Here is a 19,214-nt window from a genome sequence, read left to right as displayed (position 1 = left end):
TAATTTTTATCAGTTTTTCCAGATACTTTACTATGACGTTTTTATCAGTTTTTTCTTCGACAAACTATACTATCACTTTTTAAGACTTTTTTTCTTCGACAAACTATACTATCACTTTTTAAGACTTTTTTCAACATACTATACTATGGTGGATTTTTTCAATTTTTTCAACATACTATACTATGACTTTTTTCGACGTACAATACTATGACGTTTTTATCATTCTTCGACATACTATGCTATGAAGTTTTTTCAGTTTTTTCAACATACTATGACTTTTTTCGACATGCTATGCTATGATGTTTTTTCAGTTTTTCAAACATACTATACTATGACTTTTTTCAACATACCATACTATGACGTTTTTTTCAGAATACTCTACTATGACGTTTTTATCAGTTTTTCCAACATACTTTATTATGACGTTTTTATCAGTTTTTTCTTCGACAAACTACACTATGACTTTTTAACACTTTTTTCGACATACTATACTATGATGTTTTTTCAGTTTTTTCAACATACTATACTATGACTTTTTTTGACATACTATACTATGACGTTTTTACCACTTTCTTCGACATACTATACTATGACGTTTTTTTAGGGTTTTTACCACTTTCTTCGACATACTATACTATGACGTTTTTTTAGGGGGTTTTTTCGACAAACTATACTATGACTTTTTAAAACTTTTTTCGACATACTATACTATGACTTTTTTCGACGTACAATACTTTGAAAATTTTTATCACTTTCTTCGACATACTATACTATGATGTTTTTCCAGTTTTTCAAACATACTATACTATGACTTTTTTCAACATACTATACTATGACGTTTTTATGACTTTCTTCGACATACTGTACTATGAAGTTTTTTCCGTTTTTTCAACATACTATATTTTGATCATTTTTTTCAGAATACTTTACTATGATTTTTTTATCAGTTTTTTCTTTGACAAACTATACTATGACTTTTTAAGACTTTTTTCGACATACTATACTATGACTTTTTTCGACATACTATACTATGATGTTTTTTCAGTTTTTTCAACATACTATACTATGACAGATTTCAACATACTATACTATGATGTTTTTTCAGTTTTTTCAACATACTATACTATGACTTTTTTCGTCATACTATACTATGACGTTTTTACCACTGTCTTCGACGTACTATACTATGATGTTTCTTCAGTTTTTTCCACATACTATACTATGACTTTTTTCGACATACTCTATTATGACATTTTTATCAGTTTTTACGATAAACTATACTATGATGTTTTTATCAATTTTTTTGTACATTTGATAGTATGACTTCTTAAGAATTTTTTTTTTCATACTATGCTGACGTTTTTATCAGTTTTTTCAACAAACTTTGCTATGACATTTTTCGACATACCAAACTATGACTTTTTTCAACATACTATACTATGTTGTTTTCATCATTTTTTTCAAAATACTCTACCATGACGTTTTTATCATTTTTTCGACAAACTATACTATGACGTTTTTATCAGTTTTTTTCTCCATACTATACTATGATGTTTTTATCATTTTTTTTCAACATACTATACTATGACGTTTTTTTCAGTTTTTCCGACATACTATACTATGACGTTTGTATCAGTTTCTTCGACTTAATATACTATGACTTTTTTTCAATTTTTTTGACACACTATACTATGTGGGGGGTTTTTTTTGTCAGTTTTTTCAACAAACTTTGCTATGCCTTTTTTCGACATACTATACTATATCATTTTTATTCGTTTTTTCGACATACTATACTATGACTTTGTTCTACATACTACACTGTGGTTTTCATCAGTTTTTTTCGACATGACATTTTTATCTTTTTTTTGACATACTGACTTTTTACGACATACTATACTATGAGGTTTTTATCAGTTTTTTCGACATGCCATATTATGACTTCTTTCGACATACTATACTATGACGTTTTTATCAGGGGGGGTTTTGGCATACTATATTATGACTTTTTTTGACATACTGTACTATCAAGTTTTTTTCCAGTTTTTTCGATATAGTATACTATGAAGTTTTTAGCAGTTTTTTTCAACATACTATACTCAGACTTTTTTTTGACATATTATACTTTGATGTTTTTAACAGCTTTTTCAAAAATACTAACTATACTATGACATTTTTATAAATTTTTTCAGTAACTTTCTTCGACATACTATATAGTATGACGTCTTTATACATTTTTATAAGATACTATAGTATCTTTTCACATGATACAATGACTTTTTTCATGAATTTTTTTTAATGCTATGCTGTGACTTTTTATTATATTTTTATGATATACTATACTTTGACATTTTTACGAAATACTTTCCTATGACTTTTTGTATGACATTCCTATGCTATGATTGTGGTCATGATAGAATTTTGACATACTATACTATGACTTTTTTAAATGATTTTTCATGACGTCTTAACTTCATATGACGTTTTGATCATATACTATGCTATGACATTTTTAAGGCATACAATGAAGTGCTATTAATAATTACCTTGATACCTCGCAAGGAAGGCTTACTGAAGGCGTCAGTCAAGGCGTCATTGCAAAGGCTAAATTTAAATCAGCTGGCTTGCTGTTTTAGCCTTCAAACATATTAGTGTTTAAAATGGACATACTGTGTCCATTTCTTCCACCATTTTTGAAATTGTTGTGAGGAATTGAAGACGGGACCTTTTCAATGACACACTTCCACTCTCTCAAGACTGTTCCTTTGGGAACCGACTTGGACAAACCCATCCTACCAAGGAAGCATCCTTTACTTTTAGAAGCACCCAGTTTTTTGGCTAAGAGTTGAAGCTTCCTGAAATATCTGCTGTTTGCCTGAAAACTGCAACAACGGAAATGTATTTCCCAAGATGTTGAACTAACAGGTCAAAGGTTAATGGATGACTATTTTAACAGTTAGCTAAAGTACAACAGGAACTGAGTGTATTTTTAGAGTGAAGTGACTCAGCTGCAGCTCATGTACCTGTTTGCTAATTAAGCACAAGAGGTGTGATGGTGCAGGAAATTCAGCTGTAATGAGTGGAACTGCTCAGTAACTGGGTCAATGTTAAACCTGCTTACTCATTCATGACTTCCTCTTAGACGGCATGCTTGTGCCAAATTAGCACACAGAGAACACCAAAGTTTAAAGAAACTCACAGCAATATAAGTTTGCATAAATGACACAACACCAGACATGTTTCCTTTATAGTTTATTTTGTCCCAAACACTTTATCCACAGCTCCGACTCATACATTCAAAGACAAACCATGTTTTCTTATATGTACATTTAACTGTAAAGCATCCTCATAAATACCATAAATAACAACAAAGGAATGGAATTAAATAAATAAATACTCTTTGGGACTGGTTTTAGTGTTTGCTGGTGGTGCCCAGCACCTGTAAAATCACATAGCGAAAGTTCAGATTTGTTGTCAAGATTACTGCTCCGTAAAGGCCGTTTACCCTGTAGTTATATTCATTCAAGTCACGAGGTCGGAAGATTGTACAAATACAGACACATTAACATAACAAAATACTGTAACTGTAGTGATCTGTAGTTTACAAGTTTTGGGTTTTTTGGTTTTAGGTTCAAAATCTAACAATAAAACAAACATCAAACATCCAACTCAGTAAACGCAGGACTCTAAAATACAGGCAAAGCCTAACCTTAACTCTACTAAATGCAACTCTTAAGTATATTCATGTATATATTTTTGATTTAAAATCATGTCTGCCTAGTTTCACATCAACAGACAGGGCCTTTAGTCCTTCAGAGGTAGGCTAAGATCGGCTCCTGTCTTGAGATAATGTCACTTTGAAATGTGGGTTTCTCAGACCAGCTGTAAAAACCTCAATGAGAGGAAACCACCAACAAAAGGTACACATGCTGACTTCTCCTCAGTGTTTGGTTAATTAGTTTCTAAGGCTTTGTTTGCTTTAGCAATTGCATCCTCTCTAAAATTAATCATGTAGCTCTTCAGGGAGACCAAACATGAATAATTCAATCAATTTTTATGGCCATTTCTCATCAGAGCTATAACTCAGTGTGAAAGAGAGCCAACTAATTGTAATGGATGGGGGTGGGAAATGGATTTGGATCACTCATCTTGGCACAAAGCTAAGATTTTCTTTTTCAGTAATCTGTTTCTGATGGGGGAAGAGTCAGATGTAAATTCAAAGTCCTTTTTTAAGCTCAATTTATCACCAAAACTTCTTGTGAATGTAAAAAAAAATACTCATTATATTGATGAGATAATTCACACACATTAACACACACACATGCCTTATTGATTTAAGTTATTAAATCTGCAGTGATGTCAGAGAATTAGGAACAAATTGTGCAAAAGGGGGCTGCAAGTCAAGTCTAATATTTTGCGTCAAAACTGCTTTTCTGAGTGAGTGATGACTCAGATATTTAGTCAAAATGAAAAAGAAGGAACATCCTGAATCTCCTTTTCAAAATAAAGTCTGATGCGTTTTGTTCTCTGACATGATGACAAACTACAAGGTTAAACTTTGACTCACTTTAGTAAATCAATCCGGATCAGCCACCACTAAGATCACCCCATGGTCCCGGTGCTCCGGGGGCTGCCCGAGTTAGAGGAGTGCACGTTCCAGGGGTCGTGGGTGGACGGAGCCAGCGGCGTCTCCCGGGACACGTTGCGCCCGTCGTCCCCGGCCTCCACCTCCACCTCCACCTCCAGATCGGCGTCGTCCTCCGGCACGGCCCGAGAGTCCGAGCCCTCCTCGGTCTGACCCATGTAGACGCTGTGCGGGTCGGAGGGATCCACCAGCTGGTTCCTCTTCTCCCTGTGCAGCAGGAGGCGCTCCAGCGGCACCGTGTTCTTCTTGGGCAGGAAGAGGGAGGTCTGCGGCAGGTTCTGGCCCGCGGTGAACACCTGCCGGGAGCCCTCCAGGTTGAAGAGGATGCCGGTCCGGATGGAGTAGTACACGTCCCGGTTGTTCTCCAGGAGTCTGTGGTTGAACAGACAGTCGTCCCTGAGGCAGATGGGCTGGAGGACAGAAGGGAGGCGAGGAATTAAAATATAGTGAAGGAATATCAAGATGCAAGATAATAAACAGCAGTTTGTTGGTTAGAAAAACTTTTATTTGCATCAGGATACTGGTGAAATCATCTTAAAATAGGCTGCTGCGCTGAATGTGCCCAACTTAAGTAAAAAGCTTTTATTTTCTTTCAGATGATATGACTAAATAACAACAAATATCATTTTCCATATTGGTAGGCTTTATGAAGTAGATCTGATAACAATTTTACAAACAAGAATAGAATTTTGCGCATTAGATTGGGGTTGAGATCAGTGCAGTTTTATTTCCTCGATATGATCTGAGTACAGAAACTTGCAAAAGTGTTCACCCCCTGGTGTTTTTCCTATTTTGTTGCGTCACAACCTGGAATTTAAATGGATTTTTTCTTGATTTTTTATGGACATCCACAATATAATCAAAATTGATGAAGTGAAATAAACAAAATAAAAATAAAATAAAATAAAACTTGCTTAAAAAAACCCCTGAAAATAAACTTAAATGTGGTGTGTATCCCTACGTACCCCTGTGCCCCTGTATCTGTCTTGGTTCGGTACATAAACTCTTTTTTTTTTATTATTATTTCAAGGAACTACTCGATTATTAACAAATGAAACTTCTTCTAACGTCGGGACTATAAGCGGGTTGTTAACTTTATATGAATGGTATCATGAAAAATGGATCAAATGAATAAATTCAGGCGTAAAAAGCCAAAGTTACAGTAAATTCTGCGCGTAAAACGATGCGTATACCCTCACCATGGTGTTAAATATGACCACAAAGTTGAGCGTTTTGACCAATTTAGATAAAATTAACATTTAGATGAAGAGAGTTGATAAATTTAGAAGATATGCTACAGTTGCAGTAGCTTAAGTTTGTGCGTAAAACTTCTAGAAAGCGATGTGTGAATAAAATGAAATAAAAAATTATGCGTAAAACCAGTGTGCCAAATCAAAGGAACTCAAAATTAAAACGTCACTACAGCGGACTGATTTTATTAATAACGACAATCAACTTGAACAGAAGATAAACGCTGTCTTACAGAGCTGAATGGGTTGCCCTCCAAATCCATACAGAGGTAACGGCTACTTTTGACCCCGAGGATGGCGACGCGCTCCCTTGTTTCAGCTTTCAGTAAAATCACACCTGCAGAGGGAGAAAATGCGATGAGCATGAATGTGTTTAAAGAGAGGACTTCATATTAAACACGTGTTTAAAAAAAAAAAAAAAAAACTTACTATATGAACTCCTGACTGTGGTTCTGCGCACTGTGCCATCTAATCTGATCTCCAAGTAGAAGTTGTTGAGGTCTGTGGATGTCTGCAGGTGGACGTATCTCCTCGGATTCCCCCAGTTGGATCCCACAAGTGGTGACGGATTCGGGACTGATTCCCCGAGATGAAACCCCTGGAGCACGGCGAGTAGAAGCGCCAGCACAGTGTCCCTCACCCCCAGTCTCCTGTTGACGTCCATCCTGAGGCAAACCGGTGCTTTCTACTGCGAGCTGCTGGAAGTGTTCAGATGCTCTGATGTCCCAAAGTTTGGAGACAGTTCCTATTTAAAGCCTCCTGAGTGCCACTCCTGCTCACATCCTTTGCGTAAAAAAAAGAAACTCGCCCCCAAAGCAGATGTGCGGGTTTGTTGCAGCGGAAGGGCCACTTCCACCTCTGTCTGTTTATCCTGATGCTCTTGGTCAGACTGGACTCTTATTTTTGGTCTTGACTCATCCACCTTAAACATTATTCTAAGACTATTTCCTAATGGTCCAAAGTCCACTGGGTCTGTTTTTTTGTTTTGTTTAGAACATGGTGCACTGAGCAGCATAAAGAAGAAAGAAAGAAAAAGAAAGGACACACATCCAGAATTGTTTAAAAAAAAAAAAGAAATGATTTATTAATTAAATCAGGGATGTAATATTTTCTTAGTTATGTTTGACTTAAGTTGAATTGCGCAAACTCCAGGTTTCTTAAAGATTAATAAATTCATTAACATATAATTAAGCGTCATATTTATTATTTCATAGTTTTATTAAATAGTCTGAAAGTTAAGTCACAGTTTGAAGTTCAGTTTGCTGCTGTTACGCACCTGCCCAACGCAACAGTTTCACCATTTCACCAGCAGAGGGAGCCAGTGCCTTATGTAGCGCAGTGTCACTGGGAGACTCTGGGATGTTAACATTTGACTGGCTGAACTATTTATGGATGTTTCAGTTTTAGCAAAGGATACATTCAACTGAATATCAGTTTATATAAGAACACTCCTAGAAATTGTGTTTGAGAAAATCTGTTCAATAGCTCCTCTTAAAAATAAATAAATAAAATGTAACTAGGTAAAGAAGTTTTAATGGTTCCACCTGGAGCAGCTGCAGCAGTAAAATGCTGCTCACACATTGATGCATCAGTGTTTACAATCTAACATGGTTTATCAGTTACAGAGCGAGTACCTTAAAGGGACAGTTCATGTCAAAATCAAAAAAACATATTTTTCCTTTTAATGCTAGGGTCCATTCCAAAAAGCAGGTTTAGCAAACTCTAAGGGTGTTTTCAGACCTAGAGTTGTCTTGCTTGCCTAGAGTTGATTTGTGTTCTCATGGCAGCATTTACAAGCGGACCAGATCAAATGCCTTGTGTGAGAAAGCTGCTCTTGATTGGTCAGAATTTCCATGTGGGAAAAATCCAGGAAGTAAAGCAAACGTTGAAGAAGAGTACACTTGCAAGATAAATGTGACACTTTCTAATGTCACAATGGAGGGACAACTACGCAGGTTGATTTTAGCGCTGCTCATCGTGGACTATATTGCTGTCATTGTTCATTTTAGTCAAACCATACAGTTTGAAAACGAGGCGCGGCTCCAACTAGAAAACAATGTTTTGATGCATTGGATGTGCTGAATGTGCATATTAAGGCAGTACAGGAGGAGGTGCACATTAATAATCCTCCAGGACTGTAACATGCTCATGTTTAACCCAAACAATGTGTCATGTGACTGCAGTTGCTTCAGATCCAGGTCGGAAGACGTTCTCACCACAAACGAACCGCACCAGAGTTCCTTTGGTCAAGTTCAAGAAGGTCTTGGTCTGTTTTTGTTGGTGCACACCTGAGTATGATTGCTGTGTTCACACCTGCTCAAATGAACTGCACTTAGGGGGCAAACAAACTTGAGTTTGATTGAACTGAACCAAACAGGGCAGGTGTGAAAGCACCCTAAGAACTAATGATGGTACTCCTAATGCAGACCGACCGCTAGGATTAGAGCTTTGTATCATTTGTCTCATATTTGATTTTTTTTTTTTAAATATAAATAAATAAATATGAAGTTTGTTGTGTGTGTGTGTGTGTGTTTGGTTGCAACTAACTTTCAGGGATTTCAAATTATAAGACCAAGATAAAAAGAAAACCTAAATACTTAAGTGAACATTTAAGGAAATCTTAAGGTGAAGACTTAAAGGATAACTTCGGTATTTTTCAACCTGGGCTCTATTTCCCCATGTGTATGTGTGCGTATGATTCATAGGTACAACTTGTTCTAAAACTGGTTCAGTATTGAGGGAGGCGGATGCAGCTGGGAGCCGCGAAACGAGCTAAAACGGTAACGGGGGCAAATGCATCCCGTAAAAGTTAGCACATTAAAAGTGCTTTTTTTCGTCACTGACCGGTTCAGATCGCCACTGCTATCTCTGTAAATAGCATACTAACTTAGCCTTTCCCTTACCTCTGGGCTGTGTGATGTCATGAGCTTTGCTCCACTGTGTCTGTAGCTCTCTCTACTCATGGGACAGCCGTTTTCTTGAGGAAGAGGTGTTTCGGGATTGGATGTCTCGTGATGTTATACTCGTATATCAGCCGTGACGATATACGAGTATAACATCACGAGCTTGAGTGTGATATTGCTTTTATACAACAGTTCAACAGTTAAATAAGCAAGGCAGTTTCTGGTGACTGCATGGTGGACTGTTGCTTCACAGCCACAGCAAAACAGACCTGCAAGACAAAAGTTATATTTTAGGGCCCAACCCCTAATTAGAAGACTAACTTAACACATAGGCTACGTTAAAACAACATCATACCTGTGCCCACTCACTGTCATGAGCTCCCTCGCTTCAAGTCCCGCATCTGACAGCTTCTGTATGACAGCCGCCCTGAGGCTGTGATTGGTGTAGATAGCTGTTGTCCCCGCCTCTTTACACATCTTTGGCAGCATCTGTGCGAGTGAGTTTATTCCCAGCAGAGCTTTAGTGTACCAGATATTGTCTGTGTAAGCTGCTGTCATCCTGGGCTTCAGATAAAGGGCATTTGCATCTGGTGGAAGTTTGTTTAAATACTTTTCCAGGAATGCAACGCAACTGCTGACCTAACTGACACTAACCGTCAGTTTTGATTTGATTGTTGATTGCAATCAGCTGTGAGGCGGAGTGATACATACACAGTGAAATAACCGTGATGTTGTACTCCAATATCGTCACGGTTTTACTGTCTCTCGACCAATCAGATTGCAGGGCCGGAACTAACTGTTGTATCATGTAAGATATGACATCACGCACGATTTCTGAATTTTTAAAACATGCACCTACAGGGCTAAGTTGTAGGAGCTCATACTTTGAGAAAGACTTTATGAAAAAGACACTGTTGGCAAGAGAAACAAATACTGAAAACAATTTCCAACCCGGAGACAGATTGAGAAGAGATGGCAGGAAACATGGATCAGACTAAAACTGAGGTCAAGAGGCAAAGCCAGGCTTTCTTGAAGGCGTGTGATGAGCTACAAGCCAAACTCTGTAAGCCTGGTCCCACCAACCCCCACAACCACACAGGAGGCAAAGACAGAGGAGTCTCCAGGATGTCTACCTATGAAGGGTGACACTCTTCATGAGCGCCTGCACAAAACCGAGTACCTGCTCCAGCAGGAAAAACAGATGAAGCTACAGGCACAGTAAGAGCAGGCCGCCATGAAACACAAGCTCCGGGACACAGAGAAGGAGCTGGAGGAGGAGCGCCGTTTGAGAGTCAAGTGTGAGAAGCTGACAGACACATTAGGAAGAAGAAAAGCAGAATGACCTAATGAACGAACTGGTGAAAGTCAGTGCTGAACTCAAAGCGATCCTCTCCAAAGACATGACGCTGATTGAGAGGCTAGGAGCTAAAAATAAAGACCTGGAGCGTGAGAGGTTGGAGATGAGATTCCTGCACAAACAACAACAAGAGGAGAATGCAGCTCGGCTAGATGACTTGAGGAAGCAGCTGCAGGAGAAGACCAGTGAGTTAGCCTCCAAATTAAAGTCAGAGGAGAAGACCAGTCAGGACCTCCAGAAGAAGTGTGAGGCTCTGCAACAAATGATGGACGAAACTGTCATCGAGCCAGTCCTGGAGGACCCTCAACCGAGGAAGAGAGCTGCCAGCATTGAAGAGGCTCCAGATGCTCCAGAGGCTTCGGATGCTCTGGATGCGTTTCTGCGTCCAGTGTAAACCCGGCGTTATGGTAAACGCCACAGGGGGCACAGTGCAAAATAAAGAAAAAACAAGATGAAACTGTGCTCGGTCTGGCACTGGTCTTGAGTTTGATCACTCTACTTCACGCAGCCCCTTTGCAATAATTAATACTCTGTGGTTTAATGCAACGGGACCTTACCTCATTACCTCAGTGAAAGATGGCGAGGTGGTTCATGTCCACAGGGTAACAGTGTGTCGCGTCATTCTCCGAGCTTCAAACCCGTCTGCTGAATACTGGTCCAAAAGAGTACATTTTGATGATAACAGTTCCAGGTACTTTTATTATGGTAAGATGTAGAATGCTGGAGTATTTTACACTGTGAGACTTTCGCTTCGTCTATGGGTGAATCCCGGCTTCCATAGGCAATAAAGCCTGAATATTTTGACCAATCAAATTCCACTGATGTTCTATTTGAGTGGTTTTCAATTTGAATTCTTATATCTTATATTTAAGCAACCTGAATCTACTTTTTGTAATTCTGAAACTTGAATGTTTTTGGGATCTGAATTTGTGAACACTGAAAAAATATATAAATAAATAAATAAAATTTAGAAGGCGAAGCTTTTGATTTACTGGTCCATCTACGTCCCAACCCTCACCTATGGTCATGAGCTCTGGGTAGTGACCGAAAGAATGAGATCACAGATACAAGCCGCCGAAATGAGTTTCCTCTGTGGGGTGTCTGGGCTCAGCCTAAGGGGGTGATCACACAGAAATGAGAGGCTAGAAACGCTGGAAGCGCTTTTTCAATGCGCGCTAGCTACTGGTGTCTGACACTCAAAAAAGTTGAAAATATTTTAACTTTTCAGCGTCTACATGCGTCTAAAAACATACGTCTAAAAAGAAGCGTCTACAAAAACGGCCATCTAAAAAGATGCCAGAAAAATGCCGTCTAAAAAGATGCTTGAACGCTGGTCAGACATGCTGTATCATAGGAAAACAGTGGTTTTACTGGCGTCGCGTTTCTAGCGTTTCATCTCAGTGTGATCGCTCCCTAAGAGATAGGGTAAGGAGCTCGGACATCTGGTGGGAGCTCGGAGAAGAGCTGCTGCTGCTCCTTCGTGTCGCAAGGGGTCAGTTGAGGTGATTTGCGCATCTGATCAGGATGCCTCCTGGGTGCCTCCTGCTGGAGGTGTTTCGAGCACGTCCCACTGGTAGGAGGCCCCGGGGCACACCCAGAATGTGCTGGAGGGATTACATATCTCGTCTGGCCTGGGGATGCCTCGGGTCCCCCCAGGAGGAGCTGGAAAGTGTTGCTGGGAAGAGGGACGTCTTGCTTGTTTATCATCTGTTTATGAGAACAAATTTATTCCATCTGCGCAGTTCCTACTTGGTGCATGTCTACAAACTGTATGGCAGCCCTGCCATCATTAGGTGAATGGAAAGAATGCAGAGCTGTGGGCCGTTTAATGTCGGCCTGTGGGTCACAATTGGCCCCCGGGCCGCACTTTGAATATGCCTGCCCTAAATCCTACACACTGGACCTTTAAGTAAAAGACCTGGGTGCTTCTTCCACCCCTGATAAACACAAAGTCCCATCAGAGTTGAGCCGATCCAGCGGAGAGAACGACACTTTACCAGCAACCAGTTAAAAAAAAAAACTTTTATTGTTATCTCAGGAATACAGTAGACTGCTGTGCACAGCACATACGTACAAAAATAAAAGGAAAAACTTTAATATCCTTACTTAGCATCGTCTGTTTTCAGAAACAAATAACTGAAGTTTGTTTCATCTCAATTTACAGTCATCAGCAAACCAAAACTAAGGCAGAGGGTGAGGTATATGAGAACAGAGATGAGAGGAATAGAGTGGACGCTCACTCCCTTTTAGAGCAGGAGTTAAAGAAAATACACACAAAGCACACACCCCTTATTAAGCTAGGGGGCCAGGCATGCTAATAGTACATTAAGCATTAAAAAAAGATATTCCTCCTCTTGAATTAATTCAGATTTGATCTATGATAAGCCGTGGAAAGAAAAAAAAAAAGAAGACGACAGAGAAATCTGGATAAAATTTTTTGGTCAAAGCTGAAAGGTGAGCTTTTTGTTTTAGACACAGACCTTCACTCTTTTAGGGATCCAGCTCTATTTTCTGACAGAAAACATGTGAGAAAACTGTAGTTTATGATCAAGTAAGGTGCTGCTACAGACGTCAGACATCTTTGATTGTGAGGTGGGCGAGAGAAGTGCTCGTTGCTGTGCATGCGCAAAGTTCACTCCTTCACATCTTCCTCGGCTAAAAACGCTGAAAACGTGGATCGTTTCTGTTTTGCAACTTTAGCCAAAACCAAATGACGATTTACTCCCGACGAGAAATGTACACCTGTGCTATTTCATGCAGCCTCATCTACAGCAGCAACAAGTCGGTTTTGTTTTTTGAAACTTTGAGCTACGCTCCAGGTAAGATTTGCATCTCGGTATCCTCGGCACTCGCACACACACGCAAAAACTCCTCAGAACAAAAAGAGCAAGAGATTTATCCGTTAGAAAAATACTGTTATGAATCGATCTGTGCGTCATAGACAGTTGAGCAGCAGGTGATACTGTGTCAGTATGAGATGAAAGGTGTTTGGGGTCGGGGCAGTGCCCAGCAGCAGCAGCAGCAGCAGCAGAGGGCACGTCCTGAGGATGGCTGGGCTGCCGTCCTGCAGCAGGAGAGGAGAGGTGAGGCTCTGCGTGACTCGGCTCCTCGCACACTGCATTAACTCTGCAGATGTCCCCTCCCCAGAAATATCCCAAGACAAGCACTTGGGAAGGGGCGGGGACGGCATGTTGTGGAGCTGTATTTTAAAGAGGTGGGGCTCTAGAAATCCTGAACGGGGAGTACTTTGAAAAGATTCTGCAGATGGTGAAGCGAGGAACTACGAGAGCTATCTATGGTTTGTACAGATGAGCTGGAGAGCAACTCTCGAGCCATCAGTTCACTGAATTTGATTCTGTGTACGCAGTAAATTAAGTGTTTCCTGCATGAAAAAGATACCTCAAATTCCTATTTCACGGAAACAGTAAGACCCATATAGCCGACCACCGTGGCCACTGGGGTTGGGGCCAAGGCTGGTCCGTGACTCTGACCTTGAACTAAAAAAGGCTGAAAGGAGAGGAGGAAGCTCCTGGGTTACAGCTGGAATCCCAAGGTCCCTGCCTGCGGCGGGTGAGGGGGGTAAGGGACGAGCAGAGGTGGGTGGCGAGGGGTGACAGAGCTCAAAGGAGGGGGGCCGCTCAGGTATGTGGGAGGCTGCCTGTCATCCTGGCAGATCCACATTCCTGCAGGGCATTTGACGAACAACAAAGACAGCAGGCCGGCTCCCTCGCATGCGTCTTTCCTGGATTTAAATAGTTTGGCTTCCTGTCTAAACAAGAACGCATGGAGGCAGCGAGATTCAGGTCTTCCAGTCAACAGCTGCAGACACTGCACGGGTTGATGCACGCTGTAAGATTCTCAGAAACTGAGTGAAGCAAGAACAACGTCCTCAGATCATTTAACAAGATCTATAATGTCAGGATCAGATGACATTTCTCTGCTAAATCTTATATATATTTATTATTTTTGCACTTGATTTGAATTAGGATATTTTACTTTAATTTTACAGTTTTGTTTGGCAGCTGCTGCTTCAAGTCATTTACCCATTTTCTCACTTTATTGAGGGTATTTTGTCAAAATAATTCAGGAAAAATCAGTAAAACAACTCTTCTGTTTAACTTTTAGTGCCATCATTTTGTTAAAGGTGTTTGATCATAATAATTTACTGAAAAAAACAAAAACAAAACTGCAAATAACAGTGTTTCTCTGGACAACATTTGATTTAATTTTCTGCAAGTTTAAAAATTTTGCACTTCGTTTGAATTGGAATATTTTTAATTAAATTTTAATTTTATTTGAAATTTTGGGTTTTTGTTTTGCAGCCACTGCTGCAAGTCATTTGCCCATTTTTTCACTGTATTTAGGGCATTTTATCTTAATTATTCAGGAAAAATCTGTAAAAATAACAGTATTTTTCTGCTGAACTTTCAGTGCCATCATTTTATTACCAAGGTGATCGTAATAATTTAGGAAAAAAATGAAAAATAACAGTGTTTCACAGGACAACCTTTGATTAAAATTTCTATAACTTTATCATTTTTGCACTTTATTTGAATTAGGATATTTTAATTTTAATTTCAATATTACGGTTTTTGTTTGGCAGCTGCATGTCATTTGCCTGTTTTTTTTTTCACTTTATTGAGAGTATTTTATCATAAATAATTCAGGAAAAATTAGTAAAATTACATTTTTTCTTTTGTAGTGCTATCATTTCATTAAAGGTGTTTGATCGTAATAATTTAGTGAAAAACTGTAAAATGAGTTTTTCTCAGGGCGACTTTTTTAAAAATTAGGATATTTTACTTTAATTCTATGGTTTTTGTTTGCAGGTCATTTGCCCGTTTGTTTGTTTTCTTTTAAGTTGTTGTTTGTTTGTTTTTTCACAATGTGGATCACGATAAGTTGATTATGGTGAATTTTCATTATTGAGATAATTGTGAGTATCATGTCCACCAGCACACAGACAGACTGCTGGACACCCAATGACTCTACAAAAACAGACAGCATATGCACCAAACTCAAAGAATGCAGAAGATCTTAAACAAGCATTGGTGTATTTCATATCGACAGATTTGATGATTTGATTTTAAACTTTTTTAGATTGTTTGTTTTTTCTTAAATGAATGTTGACTAAAAAAAAAGATGCAAGTCCTGTCAGTGATGCAATAAAAAATATTTGTTCCTTTAAATGTAAGGTAAAGTGGTTCCAGCATGTTTTAGTGCTATTTTAGGAGTTTTAAGCATTATCGGGATGATACTGAAATTATTTTGGGCAGGATGACCACGACATGAAATGTTCATATTGTCCCATGCCTTATATGGATCAACATGATAGTAATGAGTGTACAAAGTGTGGTAGATGCTCAGCTTATTATATTAAAAAAGTGCTTCTAAGCCCTGTTTACCCTCCAAATTCATAAAATGAAGCTTAAAAAAATCAAGTGATATTTCTTATAGCGTGCATGCAGTCAACCAGCTGCACTGTCCTTGAGTCCTTCAGGGGAAACGTGATTGACTCCTCCATAATTGCATTAAAACTATCTGCCTCCAGCTCCCAACACCTCGCTGCCACTGCAGTGCTGCTGCAGAGCACACACACAAACGGGGGGGAAAATGGCCCAGGGCGCGCACATACTCCACCAATCACACAAAGACAAATTAAAAGAAACAAAACGCGTGGGAACGATTCGTACCAAAGCATTCAGGCGCCATCATGGATGGCTAACTGTGCAACCCGAACTCTTTTTGCCTCGTTCAGGCAACTGCGACGAAGCAGCGTAAAAAGCTCCTGAAGTCTTCTTTTTACATTTGCAACTATTTACAGTGTTTTTCATTGGTTTTAATGGACAGTAGACATCATTTTCAACAGCAGCTAAAGCTTTGCACACACAGCAACCCGCCTTACTGTAGGAGCTCCATCCAAGACAATGAGCAGGTTTCTACTGTGCGCTCGCAATCTATCCCTTCAGTCGATTCTTGTGCAAGCTAGGTCCAAACAAAAATTCCCCCCATGCTCGGATAGATATGTATTCCACCCTGTTTATTAGCTGGCACAGTCATACTTATGGCCTTGTGCCACTCTCTATGGCCGACCGCTCTCTGGTCTCAACCACAGATTGTATATTACTTAATCGATCTAATTACAGAAAAGAAAATAAACCAGAGATAGTCACCCGCCCCCCCCTCTCTGAGGCCCTCTCCGGAGTGTCAGCCCTATTTCTGACTCCGGCGGGTGTCTCTTACATGCAAGTTTAAGGGGGCCACAAGTGGGAACACCAAGGCACCTTTAAATCGTGCAGCAAAGGTAGTGCATTTAAGTTTCCCCCACTGCCGGACATCGATAATCGAGCAGGGAGCCATCAAGCGCTCAAAAGGTTTCAAAAGAAAATCATAAACTTAGCAGATATTTGAGCAGAAGTCCATGCATCCCTTAATCTAGTAAAGTGGTTCTTTGAGGTAATAAAAAGTATTCATTTCACTCTTTAAAAGCACAGGATATAGCTCATCCTCCATCTCAAAAAAGGAAGTGACACGTAGTTCAGTTACAGCAAGCACCAAGGTAAAGTGAGACAGGCAAAGGCTTCAACTCTCCCCGTCCATAAAAACAATAAGCAGCACAGTACATATACAAAGATAGCTATCCAAATATACATATATATATAAACAGAATAAATATTTGTGTTTTCTCTCGCAGTCCTTCGGTGTGTGTGTGTGTATCACGACTATGCATTTCTGTGTTACCTGGAAGAACATCCACATGTGCAAATTACTGAGTTATTGCCAGTTTCTCTCATAGTCGCGGGAGGAAGTGTGTGACGGTCATGGCGGTGGTGGCCTTGTTGCCTCTCTTTACGCGGCCATGCTTGCTGAGGGCGATGTAGAAGCCCTTGTAAACAAAAGACTCATAGGCGTTGTAGTTGTTGGGCAGCAAAGTCTCCTTGAACTTGCACTCATCTACGAAGACTCTCTAAAAACAGCGGGGAACAAAGACAGAGAGAGGGAGGGTCAATAAATCTCATCACAGACACAGAGTGAAAACAGAGCAGGAGACAAGAGGAGGTCGCAGCCTCCTGTTTCTACTCTCATTACTCACAATATATTCCCAGGTAGGCTACTAGACAACTAAATTTTTTCTACCTTATTCAAAGGAGAACTAAGTAAGCAACGATCAAATGTAAAACAATAGCTACAGCATTAGGAAACAAGGACACATTATATCTGACAGTCCAACACACTGTACTCCATAAAATCCTTATTTCTAACCATATTTGAACAAAATTTAATTAAGTTTATATCCTTTAAGACTAGAGCTGGGTATAGTACCAATAAGATACCTGACCAACACCAAAACAATACTTTATATTCCTCAAAGCAAAATATTGAATGAACATAGTTTCCTACAAAACCCATTTTAAGAAAAGAAGCTTAACTTACATGTTGAATGCTGATTAAAGCAAGCTGTAAAATAATATTGCCTCAACAAAAAGCTTTAAAGCTGAAGTTGGTCATATTTTCTGAACATGAACATCCATACAGCAGTGCAGAAAGTATGTGAAAAAAATAATGTTTGGCAGAGGAACATCTAATGCCATAGCCTGACGTGCACCTCCCCAGAAATGTAACAACACAACGCAGTGACGCAGACCTCCTGTCTATGTTTGTAAGCTGAAACCATTTCCCTCAGTGGAGACAAAGCTTTAATTTACTCTAATTTCACAGATAAGAAACAATAAACTGTGAAGACAATAAAGCCTCCACAAAATAATATTTTAAGTCTTGTGTGTGATTTATCCTGGCTTCATATGAGCAGAGGAAATCTCTGCTAGTTGCTAGGCTAATTTATACAATGTAAAATGCCATAGGCTTGTGCTAATAACGTTAGCATGTTGTATTTGTTTGGGAAAACGTGTTTAGTATAAGACAGTTGTTTTGTCAGTGAACCTTGTGAGCTGTAATGAAGTGTAATTTTGTAACATTACCTTTGTTAAATGTTGTTGTTGTCCCTGGCTTCATATGAGTAGAGGCAAGGTCCGCTAGCCACTAGGCTAATTTATACAATGTAAAATGTCATAGGCTCATGCTAATAATGTTAGCATGTTATATTTGTGGGGAAAATGTGTCCAGATAAAGACAAGCGTTTGTCTGTGAATGCTGCGAGTTATAGTGAAGCTGATTTGTGTACTTGTGTTTGAAATTGTCTCTATTAAGCCATGTTTAATGTGTGTTTAATGTGTGTTTTGAATCAACTAAACTTTACAGCACTTCACAGAAACCTGCACCGCCAACTAGTGTTTTGGAGGTGTAACTGCAGAGTGACACAAACACCACCGCACAAGTATAAATGCTCACAACCATGCAGGCCACATGCATAGACTAAGGTATAGGCTCTGCATAGAGCTGATGCACAAGTATAAATCCCACTTAAATTGAGAAAGTTAGTCCGTTCAACATGGCAGCTGGGTCACAAACTTTCTCATTTTATAGCTACACTGAAATACGTTTCTGTAAACATCCAAGGCGAGAAAAAAGCAATGCAGTGACAGAATATTGATTCGTATTTGATCAGCGGTGCCTGGTTTGACAGTTTGACCACAGTTCATTAAGTCGTGGTGGTCATTTATGCTCAACATTAGATACGACGACAGTGACGGATGGAGCCCTCTGCCCATGCCTCCATTTCATCTGTATTTGCGCATATTTCCTGAAAGCTTACAGCTACTGACAAAACGTAGCAGTACCACCAGAGATTGTGAAAGCAGTGTAGAGCAATACAAGCAAGACACGACTGTCGGAGACAACGAAGAAATTTAAATAATGGCAAAACTTATCTGTAATATAGTGAAAAGAATTCTCAAACCACATGTCAGAATGTAACGTTAAAGGCTGCATAGACCAACGCCATCTACAAGACTGCCTTTAAAGGTACAATATTAAGACCTCTTCCACCATCGCCTCATTTTATGTTGTGTGAAACTTTTGATTCCGCCCTCTAGTGCCATCTATGGGCTGTATCTGTGCCATCATAAAGGACGCATGGAAGTATGAGGGCAGTGATGTTTACA

At 39.5% G+C, this 19,214-nt stretch overlaps 2 protein-coding genes across 3 annotated transcripts in view; both read right to left on the bottom strand.

Moving 5' to 3' along the window:
* Nucleotides 1–3,253: 3,253 nt before the first annotated feature.
* On the bottom strand, nt 3,254–8,719 carry fgf23 (fibroblast growth factor 23). The gene is made up of 3 exons (XM_050035731.1): nt 6,322–8,719; nt 6,126–6,229; nt 3,254–5,052 (listed from the first exon to the last, which is right to left on the bottom strand). The coding sequence occupies exons 1-3, from the start codon at nt 6,554–6,556 to the stop codon at nt 4,600–4,602; spliced, it is 792 nt and encodes a 263-aa protein (XP_049891688.1). The 5' UTR covers nt 6,557–8,719; the 3' UTR covers nt 3,254–4,599.
* A 3,469-nt stretch (nt 8,720–12,188) lies between these two features.
* The window catches only part of LOC126384626 (fibroblast growth factor 6-like), a 33,740-nt gene continuing 26,714 nt past the window's right edge, over nt 12,189–19,214 (bottom strand). For both annotated transcript variants that reach the window (XM_050035741.1, XM_050035740.1), the window contains one exon: nt 12,189–17,119. In XM_050035741.1, coding sequence (XP_049891698.1) covers nt 16,943–17,119 — 177 coding nt within the window. In that variant the 3' untranslated portion in view covers nt 12,189–16,942. The remainder of the gene's footprint in view (nt 17,120–19,214) is intronic.

Source organism: Epinephelus moara, chromosome 23 (genome assembly GCF_006386435.1).
Source record: "Epinephelus moara isolate mb chromosome 23, YSFRI_EMoa_1.0, whole genome shotgun sequence".
Classification (NCBI taxonomy): domain Eukaryota; kingdom Metazoa; phylum Chordata; class Actinopteri; order Perciformes; family Serranidae; genus Epinephelus; species Epinephelus moara.
The sequence above is the reverse complement of the archived record's forward strand: the minus strand, read 5'-3'. Positions and strand labels throughout refer to the sequence as shown.

What these genes read in the sequence shown, in the direction of transcription:
- fgf23 (XM_050035731.1), bottom strand. Translation starts at nt 6,556, where the DNA reads ATGGACGTCAACAGGAGACTGGGGGTGAGGGACACTGTGCTGGCGCTT. An exon ending in CACAGTCAGGAGTTCATATA is followed by an intron (nt 6,230 to 6,321) that starts GTAAGTTTTTTT and finishes CTCCCTCTGCAG; the next exon opens with GTGTGATTTTACTGAAAGCT. An exon ending in AGGGCAACCCATTCAGCTCT is followed by an intron (nt 5,053 to 6,125) that starts GTAAGACAGCGT and finishes TCTGTCCTCCAG; the next exon opens with CCCATCTGCCTCAGGGACGA.